We start from the raw sequence: 23,319 nt of genomic DNA on the forward strand, positions 1-23,319 counted from the left end.
GGTTTCAAGAGAGAGTTAAATTTAACTCTTAGGGCTAACGGAATCAAGGGAAAAAGCAGGAACGGGGTACTGATTTTGGATGATCAGTCATGATCATATTGAATGGCGGTGCTGGCTTGAAGGGCCAAATGGCCTACTCCTGCACCTATTTTTGATGTTTATATGTACTTATGTATTTAGTTTGGAGATACTGTGCGGAAACAGTCTCTACGGCCCACTGAGTCTGTGCCGACCAGCGATCCCTGCACACTAAAACTATCCTACACACACTAGGGACAACTTATAATAATACCAAGCCAATTAACCTGCAAACCTGTACTTCTTTGGAGTGTGGGAGGAAACCGGAGAAAACCCACACAGGTCACGGGGAGAACGTACAAATCCCCTACAGACAGGGCCCATAGTCAGGATCGAACCCGGGTCTCTGGCGCTGTGATGCAGCAACTCTACCGCTGTGCCACCGTGCTGCCTTCAGTTCTTGGAAAATATCTTGTATACAAACAATTTTAAGGTGTAGGAAAGAACTGCAGATGCTGGTTTAAATCGAAGGTAGACACAAAGTGCTGGAGTAACTCAGCGGGACAGGCGGATCAGTCTGAAGAAGGGTCTCGACCTGAAACTGTCACCCATTCCATCTCTCCAGAGATGCTGCCTGTCCCGCTGAGTTTCTCCAGCATTTTGTGTCTGCCAACAATTTCAAGGCGATGTATTTCTAACTGCTCCCCAATGTGTGAAGGGTGATCGCTGCTAACGGAGGCCATTTCCTTCACCAGGTGGAGGTTCTCTGCCTTACGCCATCGACACAGCGCGGAAACAACCCTGGCTGCCCTCGTTCATGAAGTAAGTGACACCCAACCTCGCCTAGTCTCTGCTAAGTGATCTTCACGAAATTTGATAGTGTGGCGAGGCGCTGGTTTAAATCCAAGATAGATACAAAATGCTGGAGTAACTCAGCGGGACAGGCAGCGTCTCCGGAGAGAAGGAAGGGGTGACGTTTCGGGTCGACACCCTTCTTCAGACTCGACCCGAAACGTCACCCATTCCTTCTCTCCGGAGATGCTGCCTGTCCCGCTGAGTTACTCCGGCATTTTGTGTCTACCTTCACGATATTGACGTCAGAACCTGCACTGTGTCTCAATCTAGCACAAGTGTAGCGGCCTGTGTATGATTAGTAATAATCATAATTATAATCATAATAGTATATAATCATAATAGTACATTATAGTTTATTAGCCAAGTATGTTTAGCAGCTTAGGGGGAATCTGATTTGCCATGCACTCATACCAATAAAAAGCAACAAGACATCTAAATACATTTTTAACATGAACTCCCCCACATTCCTCTCTGTGATGGAAGGCAAATAAAAAGTTCAATCTTCTCCCCTTCTTTGTTCTCCCGCGGTCGGGGACACATGCCGTTGTCATGGCGATATTGGCTCCCGACCAAGATGCCCCTTCTATGCTAGTCCCACCTGCCCACATGTGGCCCGCATTCCTCTAAGTCTGGAGAAGGGTCTCGACCCGAAACGTCACCTATTCCTTTTCAACCAACTCGCTTGGGCAGCTTACACCTCTTCAGTATGAATTTTGATTTCTCTAAGTAACCACGGCATTCCCTCTCTCTCTCTCTCTCTCTCTCTCCACCCCTCCCCTACCCTTGTCACACCAGCTTCTCGTTATCAGCCAACAAACAGCTAACAATGGCCTGTTTCCTTTATCAACATTACTTTTTTTGCATATCTTTCATTCATTTTTCTTTATCTGTCTACATCATCGTCTATATCTCTCGTTTCCCTTATCCCCTGACTTGGCTGAAGAAGGGTCTTGACACGAAACGTCACCCATTCCTTCTCTCCACAGATGCTGCCTGTCCCGCTGAGTTACTCCAGCATTTTGAGTCTGTCTTCGGTTTAAACCAGCATCTGCATTTCCTTCCTACACCTATTCCTACTCTCCACAGATGCTGCCTGTCCCGCTGAGTTACTCCAGCATTTTGTGTCCAGCTTCCTTCTAAACCTCTCCGATCCATGCACCTGTCCGAGTGCCTTTTAAACGTCGTTTATGGTACCTCCTTCAACTACCTCCACTGGCAGCTCGTTCCATACACCCCACCGCCCTCTGAATGGAAAAAGTTGTCCCTCAGGGTCCTATTAAATCGTTCCCCTCTCACCTTAAACCGATGTCCTCTGCTTATCGATTCCCCTACTTTGGGAGAAAAAGACTGTGCATTCACCCTTTCTACTCCCCTCATGATTACGTGCACCTCTATAAGATCAGCCCTTGTCCTCCTGCGCCCCAAGGAATGATGTCCGAGCCTGAGAATGTACAGACTCAGTGTATAGATGACCTGAAGAAATTGCAGACTGCTGGGGTGATGTTTTTGGTCGAGACCCTTCTTCAGACCTATTCCTTTAACTCTTCTCATATATCCCCTTAACTGGTTCAGGGACAGATTTTCTTTGACATAAAATCATGACAGGAATAGATCGGGTAGACGCATAGAAACTCTCGCTCAGAGTGGGGGAATCGAGGACCAGAGGACATAGGTTCAAGGCGAAGGGGAAAAGATTTAATAGGAATTTGAAGGGTAACTTTTTCACACAGAGAGTGGTGGGTGTATGGAACGAGTTGCCAGAGGAGGTAGATGAGGCTGGGACTATCCCATCGTTTAAGAAACAGTTGGTACATGGATAGGACAGGTTTGGAGGGACATGGACCAAATGCAAGCAGGTGGGACTAGTGTAACTGGGACATTGTTGGCTGGCCTTGGGCAAGTTGGGCCGAAGGGCCTGTTTCCACACTGTATCACTCTATGACTATGATATCGCTCTTGGATGGATTGCCATGTCAAAGTGACCCGATCAATACAGGTTGTGTGTGATCAATGCAAAAGTAAGAAAATAACTGCAGATGCTGGCACAAATCGAAGGTATTTATTTCACAAAATGCTGGAGTAACTCAGCAGGTCAGGCAGCATCTCAGGAGAGAAGGAATGGGTGACGTTTCGGGTCGAGACCCTTCTTCAGACTGATGTCAGGGGGGCGGGACAAATGAAGGATATAGGTGGAGACAGGAAGATAGAGGGAGATCTGGGAAGGGGGAGGGGACGGGAGGGACAGAGGAACTATCTAAAGTTGGAGAAGTCAATGTTCATACCACTGGGCTGCAAACTGCCCAAGCGAAATATGAGGTGCTGTTCCTCCAATTTCCGGTGGGCCTCACTATGGCACTGGAGGAGGCCCATGACAGAAAGGTGAGACTGGGAGTGGGAGGGGGAGTTGAAGTGCTCAGCCACCGGGAGATCAGATGGTTAAGGCGGACTGAGCGAAGGTGTTGAGCGAAACGATCGCCGAGCCTGCGTTTGGTTTCGCCGATGTAAAGAAGTTGACATCTGGAGCAGCGGATACAATAGAAATGCAAGAGTCCTCAGTCTGAAGAAGGGTCTCGACCCGAAACGTCACCCATTCCTTCTCTCCAGAGATGCTGCCCGTCCCGCTGAGTTACTCCAGCATTTTTGTGTCTGTCTTCGGTGTAAACCAGCATCTGCAGTTCCTTCCAACCCACTAGTCCAGAGTCCTCCCCACTAGTCTTTTCTCTGTGCCCTCCCATCATTTGGTTTTGATTGAAAATACCGCGTGGAAACAGTCCATCGAGTCCATGCCGACCATCGATCGCCCGTTCACACTATTTCTCGCGTTCTCATCCACTCCCTACACACGAGAGGTCAATTTGCAGAGGGGCCAATTAACCAACAAACTCGCCCGTCTTTGGGACGTGGGAGGGAACCGGAGCACCCGGAGGAAACTCACAAGGTCACAGGGAGAACGGGTAAACTCCAAACACGCACAGACAGCATCCGAGGTTGGGGTCAATAGACAATAGACAATAGGTGCAGGAGGAGGACATTCGTCCCTTCGAGCCAGCACCGCCATTCAATGTGATCATGGCTGATCATTCTCAATCAGTACCTCGTTCCTGCCTTCTCCCCATACCCCCTGACTCCGCTATCCTTAAGAGCTCTATCTAGCTCTCTCTTGAATGCATTCAGAGAATTGGCCTCCACTGCCTTCTGAGGCAGAGAATTCCACAGATTCACAACTCTCTGACTGAAAAAGTTTTTCCTCATCTCCGTTCTAAATGGCCTACCCCTTATTCTTAAACTGTGGCCCCTGGTTCTGGACTCCCCCAACATTGGGAACATGTTTCCTGCCTCTAACGTGTCCAACCCCTTAGTAATCTTATATGTTTCGATTAGATCCACTCTCATCCTTCTAAATTCCAGTGTATACAAGCCTAGTCGCTCCAGTCTTTCAACATACGACAGTCCCGCCATTCCGGGAATTAACCTAGTAAACCTACGCTGCACGCCCTCAATAGCAAGACCGAACCCGGGTCTCTGGTATTGTGTGGCAGCGGCTCTAACAACTGCACCACCGTGCCGCTAGGGATTAGTCAGTTTCTTTACGGTACACTGGGGCTGCGGTCAGTCCACCTGCCATGTAGGGGCCGCCGAACGAACCAAGAGGGACTCTTTGGTGTGTGTGTGTCCCCTCCCCCGGTGTCAGAGGTTATGGGGAGATGGCAGGAGAATGGGATTGACAGGGAGAGATAGATCAGCCATGATTGAATGGCAGAGTAGGCTTGATGGGCCGAATAGCCTTATTCTGCTCCTGAAGAAGGCGACTGAAGAAGGGTCTCGACCTGAAACGTCACCCATTCCTTCTCTCCTGAGATGCTGCCTGACCCGCTGAGTTACTCCAGCATTTTGTGTCTACCCTCAAGCTAGATGCAGGGAAAATGTTCCCAATGTTGGGGGAGTCCAGAACCAGGGGCCACACAGTCTTAGAATAAAGGGGAGGCCATTTAAAACTGAGGTGAGAAGGAACTTTTTCACCCAGAGAGTAGTGAATTTGCAGAATTCTCTGCCACAGAGGGCAGTGGAGGCCAAATCACTGGATGGATTTAAGAGAGAGTTAGATAGAGCTCTCTGGGCTAGTGGAATCAAGGGATATGGGGAGAAGGCAGGCACGGGTTACTGATTGTGAACGATCAGCCATGATCACAATGAATGGCGGTGCTGGCACGAAGGGCTAAATGGCCTCCTCCTGCACCTATTGTCTATTATCTATGTTTCAATTTGAAACCAGCATCTGCAGTTTTTTCCCCTACTTATTCTGCTCCTATCACCTATGACCTGGAGTGGGAGTGGGGGAGGGGGGCGGCAGCCGAGAATGAAGAGGGACCATTGGGGACCACATTGAACACTTTGTCGGCGCCCTATACCTGGCGCCCCTTCGCATACTTTATGTAAGGTACGCAAAACTAAGAACTTCACTGTGACACGTCCTGCGTGATAATACAGTATACACTCATTGGAAAGACTGGGCTTGTATTCACTGGAGTTTAGAACGATGAGAGGGGATCTTATAGAAATGTATAAAATTATAAAAGGACTGGACAAGCTAGATGCAGGAAAAATGTTCCAATGTTGGGGGGGAGTCCAGAACCAGGGGCCACACAGTCTAAGAATAATGGGGAGGCCGTTTAAAACTGAGGTGAGAAAAAACTTTTTCACCCAGAGAGTTGTGAATTTAGACAATAGACAATAGGTGCAGGAGGAGGCCATTCGGCCCTTCGAGCCAGCACCGCCATTCAATGTGATCATGGCTGATCATTCTCAATCAGTACCCCGTTCCTGCCTTCTCCCCATACCCCCTGACTCCGTTATCCTTAAGAGCTCTATCTAGCTCTCTCTTGTGAGTTGTGAATTTGTGGAATTCTCTGCCACAGAGGGCAGTGGAGGCCAAATCACTGGCTGGATTTAAGAGAGAGTTAGATAGAGCTCTAGGGGCTAGTGGAATCAAGGGATACGGAGAGAAGGCAGGCACGGGTTACTGGTTGTGGACGATCAGCCATGATCACAGTGCATGGCGGTGCTGGCTCGAAGGGCCAATTGGCCTCCTCCTGCACCTATGTTTCTATGTTTCTTCAACGGGTCATGTGTTTTGAGAGCCAAATGTTGACCTTTGACCCGCCTGCATGTTTTCCTCAGCCGCTGGTCAGCGGAGGTCACAGGTCGAAGCCGGGCCCTGCCCCACATCAAGACGTACATGAGGGCTTCGCCAGATTTCGGAGAGCTCGCGTGGTTTCTCGTCACCAGGTGAGAGAGTTCAGACTACGTCAGACACCGAGGCGTAGACAGGGAGGGTCGAGACTTGTATACACTGGAATTTAGAAGGATGAGAGGAGATCTTATCGAAACGTATAAGATTATTAAGGGGTTGGACACGTTAGAGGCAGGAAACATGTTCCCAATGTTGGGGGAGTCCAGAACAAGGGGCCACAGTTTAAGAATAAGGGGTAGGCCATTTAGAACTGAGATGAGGAAAAACTTTTTCAGTCAGAGAGTTGTGAATCTGTGGAATTCTCCGCCTCAGAAGGCAGTGGAGGCCAATTCTCTGAATGCATTCAAGAGAGAGCTGGATAGAGCTCTTAAGGATAGCGGAGTCAGGGGGGTATGGGGAGAAGGCAGGAACGGGGTACTGATTGAGAATGATCAGCCATGATCCCATTGAATGGCGGTGCTGGCTCGAATGGCCTCCTCCTGCACCTATTGTCTATTGTCTATTGAGACGTGGACCATAGAATGAACACAGAAGGGATCTTGAGCCAAACACAGGGTACTGGAGAAACTCGGCATCTGTAGAGGGAATGGACAGGTAACGTTTCAGCTGGGGGTCATAAACTCATAGAGCATGGAAACATGCCCTTTGGCCCAACTTGCCCGTGCCGACCAAGATGCTCCATCCACACTAGTCCCACCTGCCTGACGTTTCAGGGCAAGGTCATTGAGCATGGAAACAGGCCCTTCGGCCCAACTTGCCCGTGCCAACCAAGATACTCCATCCACACTGGTCCCACCTGCCTGACGTTTCAGGTCAAGGTCATCGAGCATGGAAACAGGCCCTTCAGCCCAACTTACCCATGCTGACCAAGATGCTCCATCCAAGTCAAGTTCATAGAGCATGGAAACAGGCCCTTCGGCCCAACTTTCCCGTGCCAACCAAGATGCTCCATCTACACTAGTCCCACCTGTCTGCATTTGGCCTTTATCCCTCTGCACGTTTCCTGCCCTTTCGTCAGAGGGTGGTGAATCTGTGGAATTCATTGCCACAGAAGGCTGTGGAGGACAAATCAGTGGATATTTTTAAGGCAGAGATAGAAAGATTCTTGATTAGTACGGGTATTGGTGTTATGGGGAGAAGGTAGGAGAATGGGGTTGAGAGGGAAAGATAGATCAGCCATGATTGAATGGTGGAGTATACGATGGGCTGAATGGCCTAATTCTGCTCCTATCACTTACGAACTATCCACATACCTGTCATCGATGATCCTTCTGCAGATAACGGTTGGCTGAAGGGTCTGTTTCTATACTACTTGACTATTGAGTGGAGCTGGTAAACCGTTCTAACTTCAGCTTACATTGTGAAAACTGGTGGTGGTTGTGAGTCATGGACTATCTCTTCAATCAATTATCAACTTAAGAGTCAGGAAGTCATGATGCAGCTCTAAGACTTTGGTCAGGTTGCATTTGGAGAATGGTGTGCATAGGGTTGCCAACTGTCCCGTATTAGCCGGGACATCCCGTATTTTGGGCTGAATTGGTTTGTCCCATACGGGACCGCCCTTGTCCCGTATTAGGCCCGGGGGGGCGCTGTAGGCCCGGAGGGCGCTGTAGGCCCGGGAGGCGCTGTAGGCCCGGATGGCACTGTAGGCCCGGAAGGCACTGTAGGCCCGGACACTGTAGGCCCGGACACTGTAGGCCCGGACACTGTAGGCCCGGACACTGTAGGCCCCGACACTGTAGGCCCGGACACTGTAGGCTCCGACAGTTTAGGTCCTGATACTCTAGGTTTCCGACATTTTAGCTCCAGACAATGTAGGTGCGGAGGCCCGTGCGCCGCCTAACGGAGGTTGCGTAGTAACCTGCCTCCCGGCCCGGGCGGCCACCATTGGTGGAGCGGGAGCACGTGGCCGCTGGCTGGGTGAGGTGGTGTGGGGCGGTGACGTCACCTTCTCATGTATTTGGGAGTGAGATAGTTGGCAACCCCTACGTGGGCAGTTCTGGTTGCCCCATTACAGGAAGAGTGTGGAGTGAGTGCAGAAGAGGTTTCCCAGAATGGTGCCTGGATTAGACGGTATTTGTTATAAGGAGAGTTCAGTTCAGTATAGTTTACAGTCACGTGTACCGAGCTTTTGTTGCGTGCTAACCAGTCAGCGGAAAGACAAAACATGATTACAATCGAGCCATTTACAGTGTATGGATGCATGATAAGGGAATAACGTTTAGTGCAAGGTAAAGCCAGTAAAGTCCGATCAAGGATACTCCGAGGGTCCCCAATGAGGTAGATAGTAGTTCAGCAATGCTCTCTGGTGTGGTAGGATGATCCAGTTGCCTGGTAACAGCTGGGAAGAAACTGTCCCTTGGATCGTTTTCTCCGGATAGCTGCAGGTTGCGGGGAGACCTGATAGAGATATATAATATTATGAGAGGCGTACATGGTGTAGACAGAAAGAACCTCTTTTTACCAGGGTGGATGGGAGGGGAGGGGGGGGGGGAGATGGAAGAGGAACGGAGAGGGGAGAGGGAAGAGGAATGGAGAGGGGAGGGGGGAAAGGGACGGAGAAGGGAGAGAGACGGAGAGGAGAGGGGAGGGGGACAGAGAGGGGAGACAGACGGAGAGGGAAGAGGGAAGAGGAATGGAGAGGGGAGGGGGGAAAGGGACGGAGAGGGACGGAGAGGGGAGGGGGAAAGGGACGGAGAGGGGAGGGGGAAAGGGACGGAGAGGGGAGAGGGACGGAGAGGGGAGGGGGGAGAGGGACGGAGAGGGGAGGGGGAAGGGGAATGGAGAGGGGAGAGGGACGGAGAGGGACGGAGAGGGGAGGGGGGAGAGGGACGGAGAGGGGAGGGGGAAGGGGAATGGAGAGGGGAGGGGGAAAGGGACGGAGAGGGACGGAGAGGGGAAGGGGAAAGGGACGGAGGGTGGAGGGAAGGAGAGTGGAGGTGGGGAGAGGGAGGGAGAACCATCTCTAACCATGGAAAGCATGTTCAGAGAGCAAATGGACCCCGATGTTCATTCTCATGTCCCTGTAGTGGGAATGTAACTGGATGTGTGCCAGGGAGGAGAGGGGCAGAGCACAGACGAGGCTCTTTGATTGACCTTGGTGCCTGATGCGTGACTCTGCGCACGTGTTGCTGTTTATGTTGGGTTGTTCGCTGGGGAGCGATCTCTCTCCGCCACGCTGAATATTCGGGAGGCTGAGGAGATCGCGGCCCCGTTGGTCACTGACTGAGGAGCTGGGGCCTGGCCAAGCTGGCCATCCGCGAGTCACGACGCCAAGCGTGAGGGCTCTGCCCGAGCCGGCTGCCTGACCCTTTTTCCTGGGATTACATCCGCACCCGGGTGGGGTTAGGGCTCACGCACTGCCCACGGGCGCCCTGGGGGATTTCCGGGACAATAGACAATAGACAATAGGTGCAGGAGTAGGCCATTCAGCCCTTCGAGCCAGCACCGCCATTCAATGCGATCATGGCTGATCACTCTCAATCAGTACCCCGTTCCTGCCCTCTCCCCATACCCCCTCACTCCGCTATCCTTAAGAGCTCTATCCAGCTCTCTGGGACCGCTGGGCACCGCGGGGGGGGGGGGGGGGGGAGGGGGGGGAATGCATCCTCAATAAGGATGGTGATATAGTTGTATAGTACGCCAGGCTATCAAGGAAACATCACGGGTGGCAGAGCGGAGTAGCCAGTGGCTCTGGCTGAAGAGGAAAGACCCCATCTGGTCTCCCAAATAAGCCGGCTAGGCAGATGCAGACGGGGGTGGTTCTGGGATGCCAGAATGCACTGGCGACGTCGTGGGTCCAATCAGCGAAACGTTGATGAACGTAGGTGCCCACTTGATAACCCTAATGACGTGTCTGCCTAGCCTTTCTCAACATCGGAGGACCATAGGTGAGTGCATAAGCCTCCCATCACCACCGGGAGCAAGTTGACATCTGGCACTTTGGATTTATAACATCTTGTCCTGTGTATTTGGAAACATTCAGTATTTAAAAATATTTACTTTACTTTGTATTATGGTGGTGGGTTGGTTTGTATCTTTGCACTAGAAACATAGAAAACATAGAAAATAGGTGCAGGAGGAGGCCATTTGGCCCTTTGAGCCAGCACCGCCATTCATTGTGATCATGGCTGATCATCCACAATCAGTAACCCGTGCCTGCCTTCTCCCTATATCCTTTGATTCCGCTAGCCCCTTGAGCTCTATCAAATTCTCTTTTAAATTCATCCATCGAATTGACCTCCACTGCCCTCTGTGGCAGAGAATTCCACAAATTCACAACTCTCTGGGTGAAAAGGCTCCTTCTCACCTCAGTTTTAAACGGCCTCCCCATTATTCTTAGACTGTGTGGCCCCTGGTTCTGGACTCCCCCGACACTGGGAACATTTTTCCGGCATCTAGCTTGAAATTATTTTTGGTAAACGTAAAACCAGACGAGTTGGACACTGGTGTGTGTGTGTGACTGACCGCTCACCCCCGCTCACCCCCCCCTCCCCCCCCTCCCCCCCCCCCCCCCGTTTTGTGTTTCAGCGCCAACTTGTCCAAGGCAGCCTGGGGGACTCTGGAGAAGAACGGCTTCCAACTGATGATCCGCTCGTACGAACTGGGAGTTCTGTACCTGCCCGACGCCTTTGTAAGTCCACTCACAGAAACACCCCTCCCCTCATTCAACCTGAGATTTAGATTTAGATTTAGAGATACAGCGCAGAAACAGGCCCTTCGGCCCACCGGGTCCGCGCCGCCCAGCGATCCCCGCACACTAACACTATCCTACACCCACTAGGGACAATTTTTACATTTGCCCAGCCAATTAACCTACAAACCTGTACGTCTTTGGAGTACGTCTGAGCTGAATGGAAGGTAGACACAAAATGCTGGAGTAACTCAGCGGGTCAGGCAGCGTCTCAGGAGAGAAGGAATGGGTGACAGTTTCTGGTCGAGGGTCTCGACCAGAAACCGTCACCCATTCCTTCTCTCCTGAGTTGCTGCCTGACCCGCTGAGTTACTCCAGCATTTTGTGTCTACCTTCGATTTAAACCAGCACCTGCAGTTCTTTCTTACACACTAAGTTGAATGGATATATTTAAGGCATAGATAGATAGATTGTTCATTAGTACGGGTGTCAGAGGTTTTGGGGAGGAGAATTGGGATTGGCATGACGTCTCGGCAAGGCCTGGGGAAGTAAAGTCAAGTCAAGTCAATTTATTTGTATAGCACATTTAAAAACAACCCACGTTGACCAAAGTGCTGCACATCTGACTAGGAAAAAAAGGAACATACAGTGGCAGGCAGCCAAACACAACGGCGCGGCCATCTTGAACAAAATGTTAATTCAATCACCCACAGTCCAACAATGATCACCCACAGTCCATCAATAAAAGCACTAAACAGGCACCCAAATTACCCAACCCCAAAAACCCCTACAACACAGGACACAGCGTGCGCGACTCGAATATGTGACATGGTGTCAGAAGTTTCGAACCTTAAACACTGAAATAGTCCCGGTGTCCTTGATTCACGTGTGAATTGGGAAAAGGAAAGTCCGTGAAGGGAGAATCCTGACAGGAATTAGCAATCCTGAAGCTGAAAAGGAACAAATCGAGCGCCGAAAGTGCACGAGTCGCACCTCGGCATCGTGAAATGCAAACAGAGAGCCAGAGAAGCCTTGTGCTGGCCATCAATGAGCCAGCAGATAGAAGAGCAGATCGAGGGTTGCCCTGAATGCAACACCCACCAGGCAGCTCAACACTCTGAGACGATGCACACTACTCAACATCCTGATCTACCATGGGCAGAGGTAGCATCTGACCTGTTTGAGTGGGAAGGGTCCCACTACATCGTGACAGTTGACTACTATTCCAAATTCATTGAAGTAAATCAACTCTCCAAGGCCAACACTACATCAGTCATTGATGCCCTGAAGGAACAATTCAGCCGCCATTGCATACCGGAAACGTTGAGGACAGACAACGGACCACAGTATCTCACATCTGAATTTGAAGCATTCTGTGCTGTACACCAGATAACCCAGCAGACGTCTTCCCCGCATCACCCTCAGTCCAATGGGGAAGGCGGGCGTGCTGTACGAACGGTGAAGTGTCTCTGGAAGAAATGCAAAGGCAGGCATCTTGCATTACTGGACTGCCGTACCACCCCCCTTGCCAGCTGTAACCTGTCACCTTCACAGCTACCGATGGGACGCAGGCTGAGGAACAAGCTCCCGACTGCAAGGAAGCTCCTTCAGCCAAGGCCCTACAACCCAGCAGAGGTCAACCCAGCACGGTGGCGCAGAGGTAGAGTTGCTGCCTTACAGCGAACGCAGCGCCGGAGACCCGGGTTCGATCCCGACTACGGGCGCCGTCTGTACCGAGTTTGTACGTTCTCCCCGTGACCTGCGTGGGTTTTCTCCGAGATTTTCGGTTTCCTCCCGCACTCCAAAGACGTACAGGTATGTAGGTTAATTGGCTGGGCAAATGTAAAAATTTTCCCTAGTGGGTGTAGGATAGTGTTAATGTGCGGGGATCGCTGGGCAGCGCGGACCCGGTGGGCCGAAGGGCCTGTTTCCGTGCTGTATCTCTAAACTAAACTAAAAACTAAATTAAATAAAGCAACGTTTCGACAAAGAGAAGGTCAGGCAAACCTACTACTACTACTACTACAACCAGAAGGCTGGTCAGAACTTCCCAGTCTTGAAGCCAGGCGATCCAGTTAGGATGACACCGCTACCGGGAACTAAGCAGTGGTTGCCGGCCACTGTTCTGGAACATCATGGTACTCCCAGGTCATATGTTGTTGACCGTAACGGCCGGAAGTACAGGAGAAATCGCAAACACTTGCGGCTGGCTACTCACCAGGCTAACCGCAGCCCCAGCCAGTCGACTGACTCCATGAACGCCCCATGGCCTAGCGTCAGACCGGAGTCATCGGCACAGGTGAATCAGTCCAGTGATCGGCACAGACCAGTGATTTCCAACTTCTCCATCGGATCGTCACAGAGGCACCAGGACATGCGCGCCTCAAGTCACGGCGCCCCATTGCCACGCAAGCCCACGAGCTTCTCTGTACAACACCGGCCGACACTTCCAAGGCCACCTGGGTCAAGACGAGATGGAGAGACCAGTGGAAGTCAGCGGAACCATCTAGGCTACACCGCCCGCTACATCGGTGAACCCATGGACGTCCCTGGCCAGGACCTGCCCCGAAAGCTGTGGGTAACCCTCAATCGCTCGAGGACAGGCGTGGGACGCTATGGAGTGGCGATGAAGGGGTGGGGTCTCGTGGACAGTGCCTTCTGCGAGTGTGGGGACCCAACATACAGACAGTGGAGCACATAGTCACCAGTTGCCCCAAATACCGGCCACCGAATGGTGAACGAGGTCTGATTGAGTATAAGAAAATAACTGCAGATGCAGGTACAAATCGATTTATTCACAAAATGCTGGAGTAACTCAGCAGGTCAGGCAGCATCTCGGGAGAGAAGGAATGGGTGACGTTTCGGGTCGAGACCCTTCTTCAGACTGATGTCAGGGGGGCGGGACAAAGGAAGGATATAGGTGGAGACAGGAAGATAGAGGGAGATCTGGGAAGGAGGAGGGGAAGGGAGGGACAGAGGAACTATCTAAAGTGGGAGAAAGTCGATGTTCATACCACTGGGCTGCAAACTGCCCAGGCGAAATATGAGGTGCTGTTCCTCCAATTTCCGGTGGGCCTCACTATGGCACTGGAAGAGGCCCATGACAGAAAGGTCAGACTGGGAATGGGAGGGGGAGTTGAAGTGCTCGGCCACCGGGAGATCAGTTTGGTTAATGCGGACCGAGCGCAGGTGTTCAGCGAAGCGATCGCCGAGCCTGCGCTTGGTTTCGCCGATGTAAATAAGTTGACATCTAGAGCAGCGGATGCAATAGATGAGGTTGGAGGAGGTGCAGGTGAACCTTTGTCTCACCTGGAAAGACTGTTTGGGTCCTTGGATGGAGTTGAGGGGGGAGGTAAAGGGACAGGTGTTGCATCATGCGGTTGCAGGGGAAAGTGCCCGGGATTGGGGTAGTTTGGGTAGGAAGGGACGAGTGGACCAGGGAGTTACGGAGGGAACGGTCTCTGCGGAACGCAGAGAGGGGAGGGGATGGGAAGGTATGGCCAGTGGTGGGGTCCCGTTGTAGGTGACGGAAATGTTGGTGGATGATATGTTGGATCCGCTGGCTGGTGGGGTGGAAGGTGAGAACGAGGGGGATTCTGTCCATGTTGCGAGTGTGGGGAGGGGGAGCAAGAGCCCACATCGACTTCTCCAACTTTAGATAGTTCCTCTGTCCCTCCCTTCCCCTCCTCCTTCCCAGATCTCCCTCTATCTTCCTGTCTCCACCTATATCCTTCTTTTGTCCCGCCCCCCTGACATCAGTCTGAAGAAGGGTCTCGACCCGAAACGTCACCCATTCCTTCTCTCCCGAGATGCTGCCTGACCTGCTGAGTTACTCCAGCATTTTGTGAATAAATCGAGAGGTCTGATTGACCTGGACGATGACACGTTGGCCTGGCTTGCCTCAACGGAGCTGCAGGTCTAAAAGACACACGACAGAAGAAGAAGAAGGCACAGGTGAAGTCACCGCCCCAGCCAGGACCAGATCATGCACTGCGTACATCAGCTGAAATTCAACCGAGTCCAGGGCTAGGACGCGATTGATTCACCGTGTCAGTCGTCAGCGACCAGCCAGGCCGGGTCTGCACAGCCGACCGCATCAGAAGGAAGTCAACCCCATCCAGCTCACCCAGTAATTCCACAAGCTGAATACACTACCAGGAGTGGACGCGTTAGCAAGAAACCGAACCGTTTGGACTTGTAAATATGTAGCAAGCTTGCTATGTTGTGTTTAGGCAAAATTAATGTTGGTTGAAATATTTAAAATTGGAAGCACAGGAAAAGTGATTCATTTCTTTCATTTGTTTGGTTAATGTTTATTAATAGTATGGAAAAGAAATCCATTTGAAGTTGTTGTGCCTTGTTATAATACGTTATGTTTTATAGATGTATTTTCTTATATGAAAGAAGGGAGCTATAAGATTTTGTGTCTGCTTGTAAGAGGACATGACATCATGGCTAGGCTTGGGAATTAAAGGAGTACAACACAGGGCACAGCGTGTGCGACTCGAACATGTGACAGTTAGGAGGGAGAGATAGATCAGCCATGATTGAATAGCAGGGTAGACTTAATAATAATAATAATGATACATTACATTTATATAGCGCTTTTCAAACACTCAAAGACGCTTTACAGGGATTTAGAGAACATAGGGAAGTGAATAAATAGATAAATAAGTAAACGAACAGAGAAAGGAGACAGAAGGTGGGGTGACCTTCAGTGGTTGAAGGCAGTACTGAACAGGTGAGACTTCAGTGATGTTTTGAATGTGGTGAGTGTGGAGGAGTCTCTGACGGTTTGGGGTAGTGAGTTCCATAGGGTGGGAGCAGCGATGGAGAAAGCCCTGTCCCCCCAGGATCTGAGTTTGGTCCGGATGTGGGGGAATAGGAGATTGGCAGCAGCAGAGCGGAAGGTGCAGGTGGGAGTGTGCCTGTGGAGGAGGTCGGTCAGGTAGGATGGGGCCAGGTTATGGAGGGCTTTGTAGGTCATGAGGAGGATTTTGTACTGGATTCTCTGGGGGATGGGGAGCCAGTGGAGTTTGTAAAGGACGGGGGTGATATGGTCACGGATCGGGGTGTGGGTGAGTAGACGGGCAGCGGAGTTTTGAATGTATTGAAGTTTACTGATGATTTTTGAGGGTGCGCCATAGAGGAGGCTGTTGCAGTAGTCCAGACTTGATGGGCCGAATGGTCTAATTCTGCTCCTATCGCTTATGACCTTCTGAGTTTGAGTTTAGTTTATCGTCACGTGTACCGAGGTACAGTGAAAAGCTTTTTGTTGCGTGCTAACCACTATAGGTGACTATACATGACTATACGTGATTACAATCGAACCATTCGCAGTGTAGACAGGGTCTAAACCCCCCCCCCCTCCCCCAGCCGTTTCTCTGGAGACGCAAAGAACTGCAGATGCTGGTTTACAAAAAAAGACGCAATGTGCTGGAGTAACTCAGCGGGTCAGGCAACATCTCTGGAGACCCAGTTATCGTGGGTGACTTTAACCTACATGTAGATTGGGCCAACCAAATTGTTAACAACACTGAGGCAGAGGATTTCCTGGAGTGTATACAAGGTGGTTTTCTAAACCAACCGACTAGAGGGCAGGCCATCCTAGACTAGGTATTGTGTAATGAGGAAGGATTAGTTGGCGATCTTGTTGTGCAAAGCCCCGTGGGCAACGGTGACCATAATATGGTGCAATTCTGCATTAGGATGGAGAGTGACACGGTTAATTCAGAGACCAGGGTCCTGAACTCAAAGAAAGGAGACTTTGATGGTACGAGACGGGAATTGGCTAGGATAGACTGGCAAGTGATAACGTAAAGGGTTGACGGTGGATAAGCAATAGCAAAGATTTAAAGACCGCACGGGTGCACTACAACAATTGTTCATCCCTGTCTGGCGTAAAAATAAAACGGGGAAGGCGGCTCAACCGTGGCTAACGTGGGAAATTAGGGATAGTGTTAAATCCAAGGAAGAGGCATATGAATTGGTCAGAGGAAGCAGCAAACCGGAGGACTGGGAGATATTTAGAATTCAACAGAGGAGGACAAAGAGGTTAATTAAGACGGGGAAAATAGAGCATGAAAGAAAGCTTGCGGGGAATATAAAAACTGACTGTAAAAGCTTCTTTAGATATGTGAAGAAGAAAAGATTAGTGAAGACAAATGTAAGTCCCTTGCAGTCAGAAACAGGTGAATTTATAATGGGAAACAAGGAAATGGCAGAACAGTTAAACAAGAACTTCGGTTGTGTCTTCCTTAGTGTAGACAGAACCAATTTCCCAGAAATATTAGGTGACCGAGGATCCAGTGGGAGGGAGGAACTGGAGGGAATCTACATTAGTTATGACATGGTAAACTGTTGGAACTGAAGGCAGATAAATCCCCAGGGCCTGATGGTCATCCCAGAGTACTCCAGGAGGTGGCCCTAGAAATCGTGAATGCATTGGTGATCATTTTCCAATGTTCTCTCGACTCTGGATCAGTTCCTGTAGACTGGAGGGTAGCCAATGTAACCCCACTTTTTAAGAAAGGAGGGAGAGAGAAAACGGGAAATTATAGACCAGTTAGCCTTACATCGGTAGTGGGGGAGATGCTGGATTCGATTATTAAAGATGTTATAGCAGCGCATTTTAAAAGCAGTGATGGGATCGGTCAAAGTCAGCATGGATTTATGAAGGAGAAATCATGCTTGACTAATCTTTTGGAATTTTTTGACGATGTAACAAGTAGAATGGATAAGGGGGAGCCAGTGGATGTGGTGTATCTGGACTTTCAAAAAGCCTTTGACAAGGTCCCACACAAGAGATTAGTGCGCAAAATTAGAGCACATGGTATTGGGGGTAGGGTATTGACATGGATAGAGAACTGGCAGACAGGAAGCAAAGAGTAGGCATTAACAGGTCCTTTTCGGAATGGCAGGCAGTGACTAGTGGGGTGCTGCAAGGCTCAGTGCTGGGACCCTAGTTATTTACAATATATATTAACGATTTAGACAAAAGAATTAAATGTTTGCGGATGACGTAAAGCTGGGTGGCAGTGTGAGCTGCGAGGAGGATGCTATGAGGCTGCAGTGGTGACTTGGATGGGTTGGGTGAGTGGGCAGATGCATGGCAGATGCAGTATGATGTGGATAATTGTGAGGTTATCCACTTTGGTGACAAGAACAAGAAGGCAGATTATTATTCCAACTAAACTGTACAGAACTACAACATGGTAGTGCAAAGAGAAGAAAGTGTGGCACGGTGGCACAGCGGTAGAGCTGCTGCCTTACAGCGCCAGAGACCCGGGTTTGATCCTAACTAGGGGTTAGAGTTGCCAACTGTCCCGTATTAGCCGGGACATCCCGTATTCTGGGCTAAATTGGTTTGTCCCTTACGGGACCGCCTTTATCCCATATTATGCTTAGACAGCGCTGTAGGCCCAGACAGCACTGTGGGCCCAGGGGCCGCTGTAGTCCCGGACAGTATAGGCCTGGGCGCCGCCTAACGGAGGTTGCGTAGCAACCCGCCTCCCGGCCCGGGCGGCCGCCATTGGTGGTGCAGGAGCACATGGCCGCTGGTTGGGTGAGGTCATGTAGGGCGCGGGGTGGTGACGTCACCCGTTGACCCTTATTTGGGAGTGAGGAAGTTGGCAACCCTACTACGGGTGCTGTCTGTACGGAATTTGTACGTTCTCCCCGTGACCTGCGTGGGTTTTCTCTGAGATCTTCAATATCCTCCCACATCCCAAAGATGTACAGGTTTGTCGGTTAATTGGCTCGGTATAAATGTGGAAAATTGCCCCTGGCTTGCGTAGGATAGTGCTAACGTGCAGTCATCGTTGGTTGGTGCGGTGGGCCAATGGGCCTGTTTCCTTCATTTCATTGTTGTCCTGTCTCTCTGCATCATTAGGGGATAGAATCGGGTCGATTCCTGGTTCAGAGGGGTCCGCCGCTGGACTGCAAGGCCCCAGAGATGCCATTTCCAGTCCCTTACGACCTCCCACCTCAGCGCTATGGCAACAAAGGTAAGAGTCAGGCTTCATGGCCTACTGATCTGCACAGGAATATTCCATGTTAACGATTCCAGATTATCTAAAGTAACCCAATTTAATTTCCCCAGTCTCTGCGGTGGGATTTAAACTTGTTGAATCACCTACACAGTGAGGAACAGTGGCAGCGGGCAGCACGGACTCGGTGGGCCGAAGGGCCTGTTTCTGTACTGTACCTGAAACTCAACTAAACTGAAGAAGGTTCTCAACTCAAAAAGTTGCCTAACCATGTTCTCCAGAGATGCTGCCTAACCTGCTGAGTTACTCCAGCACTCTGGGTCCTTTTCATAAGTTCAGAAATTCTAGGAGGAGAATTAGGCCATTCGACCCATCGTCTACTCCTCCATTCAATGATGGCTGATCTATCTTTCCCTCCTAACCTTTCTCTTCCCCCCTACCTGGGTTCCCTCTCCACACTCCCCTCCCCTCTCCTCCCGCCCCTCCCACTCTCCTCTCCCTTCCTTTCCCCTCTCACGCTCCCGTCCCCTCCCCCCACACACCCTTCCTCTCCCAAACTCCCCCACCCTCCCTCTCTCTCCCACTCCCTATCCCACCGCTCTCCATTCCCTCTCCCACACTCCCCCTCCCTCCCCACTCGCTCACACTCTCCCTCTCTCCCCCATTCCCTATCCCACCCCCCTCCCTTCCCACTCTCTCCCCCACTCCCCATCCCTCCCCGCTCACTCACACTCCCTCCCTCCCCAACTCTTCACACTCCCCATCCCACCCCCTCTCTTCCCACTCGCTCACACTCTCTCTCTCTCCCCCACTCCCCATCCCAACCCCCTCTCTTCCCACTCTCTCCCTCCCCCACTCACCATCCCACCCCTCTCTCCCACTTCTCCACTCCCAGGACTAGCCTAGCAAGAGGAGACGGGGGGTTAAGATGGAGCCCAGATGAGGATGTGCCGGTGTGCTGGATGGTCCCAGCCCGCAGTGTGAAGGGGGGCCGCCTCTGGTGGTCCCGGCTCCCCCTTGCACTGACAGCGCTGAAGCAGACAGAGCCCATCACCCTCACCGCAATCCAATAAATGCAGCAATCGAAGATAGGCACAAAATGCTGGAGTAACTCAGCGGGACGGGCTGCATCTCTGGAGAGAAGGGATTCCTATTCCTATTCCCATGAACATAAACAGGCAGACCCACTGTGAGATGTAAAAGATCCCTTGCGGTTTTTCATAAGAGAGCTGGATGTCAGGGTGTCAGGGGTTATGGGGAGAAGGCAGGAGAATGGGGTTTGGTGGGAGAGATGGATCGGCCATGATTGAATGTCATAAGTGATAGGAGTAGAATTAGGCCATTCGGCCCATCAAGTCTGCTCTGCCATTCAATCATGGCTGATCTATCTCTCCCTCCTAACCCCATTCTCCTGCCTTCTCCCCTCATCCCCTGACACCCGTACTAATCAAGAATCTATCTATCTCTGCCTTAAAAATATCCACTGACTTGGCCTCCACAGCCTTCTGTGGCAATGAATTCCACAGATTCACCACTCTCTGACTAAAGAAATGTCTCCTCATCTCCTTCCTAAGTGAAGGTCCTTTAATTCTGAGGCTGTGACCTCTAGTCCTAGACTCTTCCACTGGTGGAAACATCCTCTCCACATCCACACTATCCAAGCCTTTCACTGTTCTGTACGTTTCAATGAGGTTCCACCCTCATTCTTCTAAACTCCAGCGAGTACAGGCCCAGTGCTGACAAACGCTCATGATAGTTTAACCTACTCAAATCTTTGGACCCTGTCCAAAGCCAGCACATCCTTCCTCAGATACGGTGCCCAAAATTGCTCACAATGGCAGAGTAGACTTGATGGGCTGAATGGCCTAATTCTTCTCCTATTACTTATGATATCCTGGCCAATAATCACCCTCCCTCTGCACTAGTTGAAGCAGGTTTATCTGCTAATGAGATCATAGGGTTTTTGTCACTTCCTTCACGGTAGCCACTGCAATTATAAAATATCTTGGTGGCTGTAAACGTGTTTGAAGCAAACTTCAAAGAGTCTTAATAAAAGAAAATCATATATTTTTCCCGAATACTGCAATGTGTTTTGTGCGAAGACGTTTCGGATCCAATTGGAAAAGCTTTGTTGTTGATGGCTTTTTAAATGTTTTTAGTTTAGATTAGAGATACAGCGCGGAAACAGGCCTTTCGACCCACCGAGTCCGCAACGACCAGCGATCCCCGCACACTAACGCTATCCTACACACACTGGGGACAATTTACATTTATGCCAATGGCAGTTAACCCCAACAAACCTGTACGTCTTGTGGAATGTGGGAGGAAACCGAAGATCTCGGAGAAAACTAACGCAGGTCACGGGGAGAACGTACAAACTCCGTACAGACGGCGCCCGTAGTCAGGATGGAACCCGGGGTCTCTGGCGCTGTGAGGCAGCAACTCTACCGCCGCGCCACCGTGCCGCACAAACTGAAATATCTAGGAACCTCTCTACTCATAGATGTGGTGAATCTCTGTATGTTCTCCCAGTGACCTGCGTGGGTTTTCTCCGGGTGCTCCGGTTTCCTCCCACACTCTAAAGACGTACAAGTTTGCAGGTTAATTGGCTTTGGTAAAAATTGTCCCTCTCGTGTGTAGGATAGTGTTAGTGGTCACTGATCGACGTGGAATGAAGGGCCTGTTTCTGCGTTGTATCTCTAAACTAAACTAATCCAAACTAAGTAACCCCCCCCCCCCCCAATCCTGTAATGACATAGAAACAGAGAAAATAGGTGCAGGAGTAGGCCATTCGTCCATTCAAGCCAGCACCGCCATTCAATATGATCATGGCTGATCATCCAAAATCTGTACCCCGTTCCTGCTTTCTCCCCACATCCCTTGATTCCGTTAGCCCAAAGAGCTAAATATAACTCTCTCTTGAAAAGATACAGTGAATTGGACTCCACTGCCTTCTGTGGCAGAGAATTCCACAGATTCACAACTCTCTGGGTGAAAACGTTTTTCCTCATCTCAGTCCTGAACAGCCTACCCCTTATTCTTAAACTGTGACCCCTTGTTCTGGACTCCTCCAACATCGGGAACATGTTTCCTGCATGTGGCCTGTCCAATCCCTTAGGAATCTTATATGAATTGAATTGAATAAGTTTTATTGGCCAAGTATGTACACATACAAGGAATGTGCCTTGGTGCTCTGCTCGCAAGTAACAACACGAACATACAGTAAACAAATAAGAATAAAGCATAAAACATTAAAACATGAAGAATAAAACATTATAGTTTAAACATGTGAATGAAATAAAATACCAGAGCAAAATTTTGGTTCTGTTTCTATAATATCCTCTCTATATGGAATGTTGGCCTTCCTAACAAGAGGAGTTGAGTATAGGAGCAAAGAGGTCCTTCTGCAGTTGTACAGGGCCCCAGTGAGACCGCACTTGGAGTACTGTGTGCAGTTTTTCCTCCAAATTTGAGGAAGGATATTCTTGCTATTGAGGGCGTGCAGCGTAGGTTTACTAGGTTAATTCCCGGAATGGCGGGACTGTTGTATGTTGAAAGACTGGAGCGACTAGGCTTATATACACTGGAATTTAGAAGGATGAGAGGAGATCTTATTGAAACGTATAAGATTATTAAGGGGTTGGACACGTTAGAGGCAGGAAACATGTTCCCAATGTTGGGGGAGTCCAGAACAAGGGGCCACAGTTTAAGAATAAGGGGTAGGCCATTTAGAACTGAGATGAGGAAAAACTTTTTCAGTCAGAGAGTTGTGAATGTGTGGAATTCTCTGCCTCAGAAGGCAGTGGAGGCCAATTCTCTGAATGCATTCAAGAGAGAGCTAGATAGAGCTCTTAAGGATAGTGGAGTCAGGGGGTATGGGGAGAAGGCAGGAACGGGGTACTGATTGAGAATGATCAGCCATGATCACATTGAATGGCGGTGCTGGCTCGAAGGGCCGAATGGCATCCTCCTGCACCTGTTGTCTATTATATGTTTCTATAATATCCCCTCTCATCCTTGTAAATTCCAGTGAATACAAGCCCAGTCGCTCCATTCTTTCATCGCTCCGCGCTGACCTCTTTTGTCTTTCAGATCGCCCATGGATTTGGAACATTCCCTACCTCCATGCTCCCGACACCAACGGCAATGTCTGGGCTCCTTCATAGGCTGCAGGAGACCCTGGTGTGGATCATTCCCCCAGTCTGAAGGAGGGATGCGTGCAATTGAAACTTCGGCGCAGTTCACCCTGACCCACTGGACCCCTCGTCCGGTTTTCTTTGTTGGAGGTAGACACAAAATGTTGGAGTAACTCAGCGGGTCAGGCAGCATCTCTGGGGAGAAGGGATGGGTGACGTTTCGGGTCGAGACCTGTAACGTCACCCATTCCTTCTCTCCAGAGATGCTGCCTGGCCCGCTGAGTTACCCCAGCATTTTGAGTCTACCTTCAATTTAAACCAGCAGCAGCGGTTATTTTTTCCTTCCCGTCTGTCATGTCATTTATACGTGTGTGCGTGTGTGGGCGTGTGTGTGTTTGCAGAATTAAAAATTTGGTACACAACCACACCATTGTTCCA

General features: G+C 50.3%; 1 protein-coding gene across 4 annotated transcripts in view; it reads left to right on the forward strand.

Moving 5' to 3' along the window:
• Positions 1-23,043, forward strand: part of tdp1 (tyrosyl-DNA phosphodiesterase 1) — a 63,462-nt gene extending 40,419 nt beyond the window's left edge. For all 4 annotated transcript variants that reach the window (XM_078406926.1, XM_078406923.1, XM_078406924.1 and 1 more), the window contains exons 13-17: positions 774-840; positions 6,052-6,159; positions 10,655-10,757; positions 18,649-18,763; positions 22,838-23,043. In XM_078406926.1, coding sequence (XP_078263052.1) covers positions 774-840; positions 6,052-6,159; positions 10,655-10,757; positions 18,649-18,763; positions 22,838-22,911 — 467 coding nt within the window. In that variant the 3' untranslated portion in view covers positions 22,912-23,043. The remainder of the gene's footprint in view (positions 1-773; positions 841-6,051; positions 6,160-10,654; positions 10,758-18,648; positions 18,764-22,837) is intronic.
• The last annotated feature ends 276 nt before the right edge of the window (positions 23,044-23,319 follow it).

This window comes from Rhinoraja longicauda, chromosome 10 (genome assembly GCF_053455715.1).
Source record: "Rhinoraja longicauda isolate Sanriku21f chromosome 10, sRhiLon1.1, whole genome shotgun sequence".
NCBI classification, from domain to species: domain Eukaryota; kingdom Metazoa; phylum Chordata; class Chondrichthyes; order Rajiformes; family Arhynchobatidae; genus Rhinoraja; species Rhinoraja longicauda.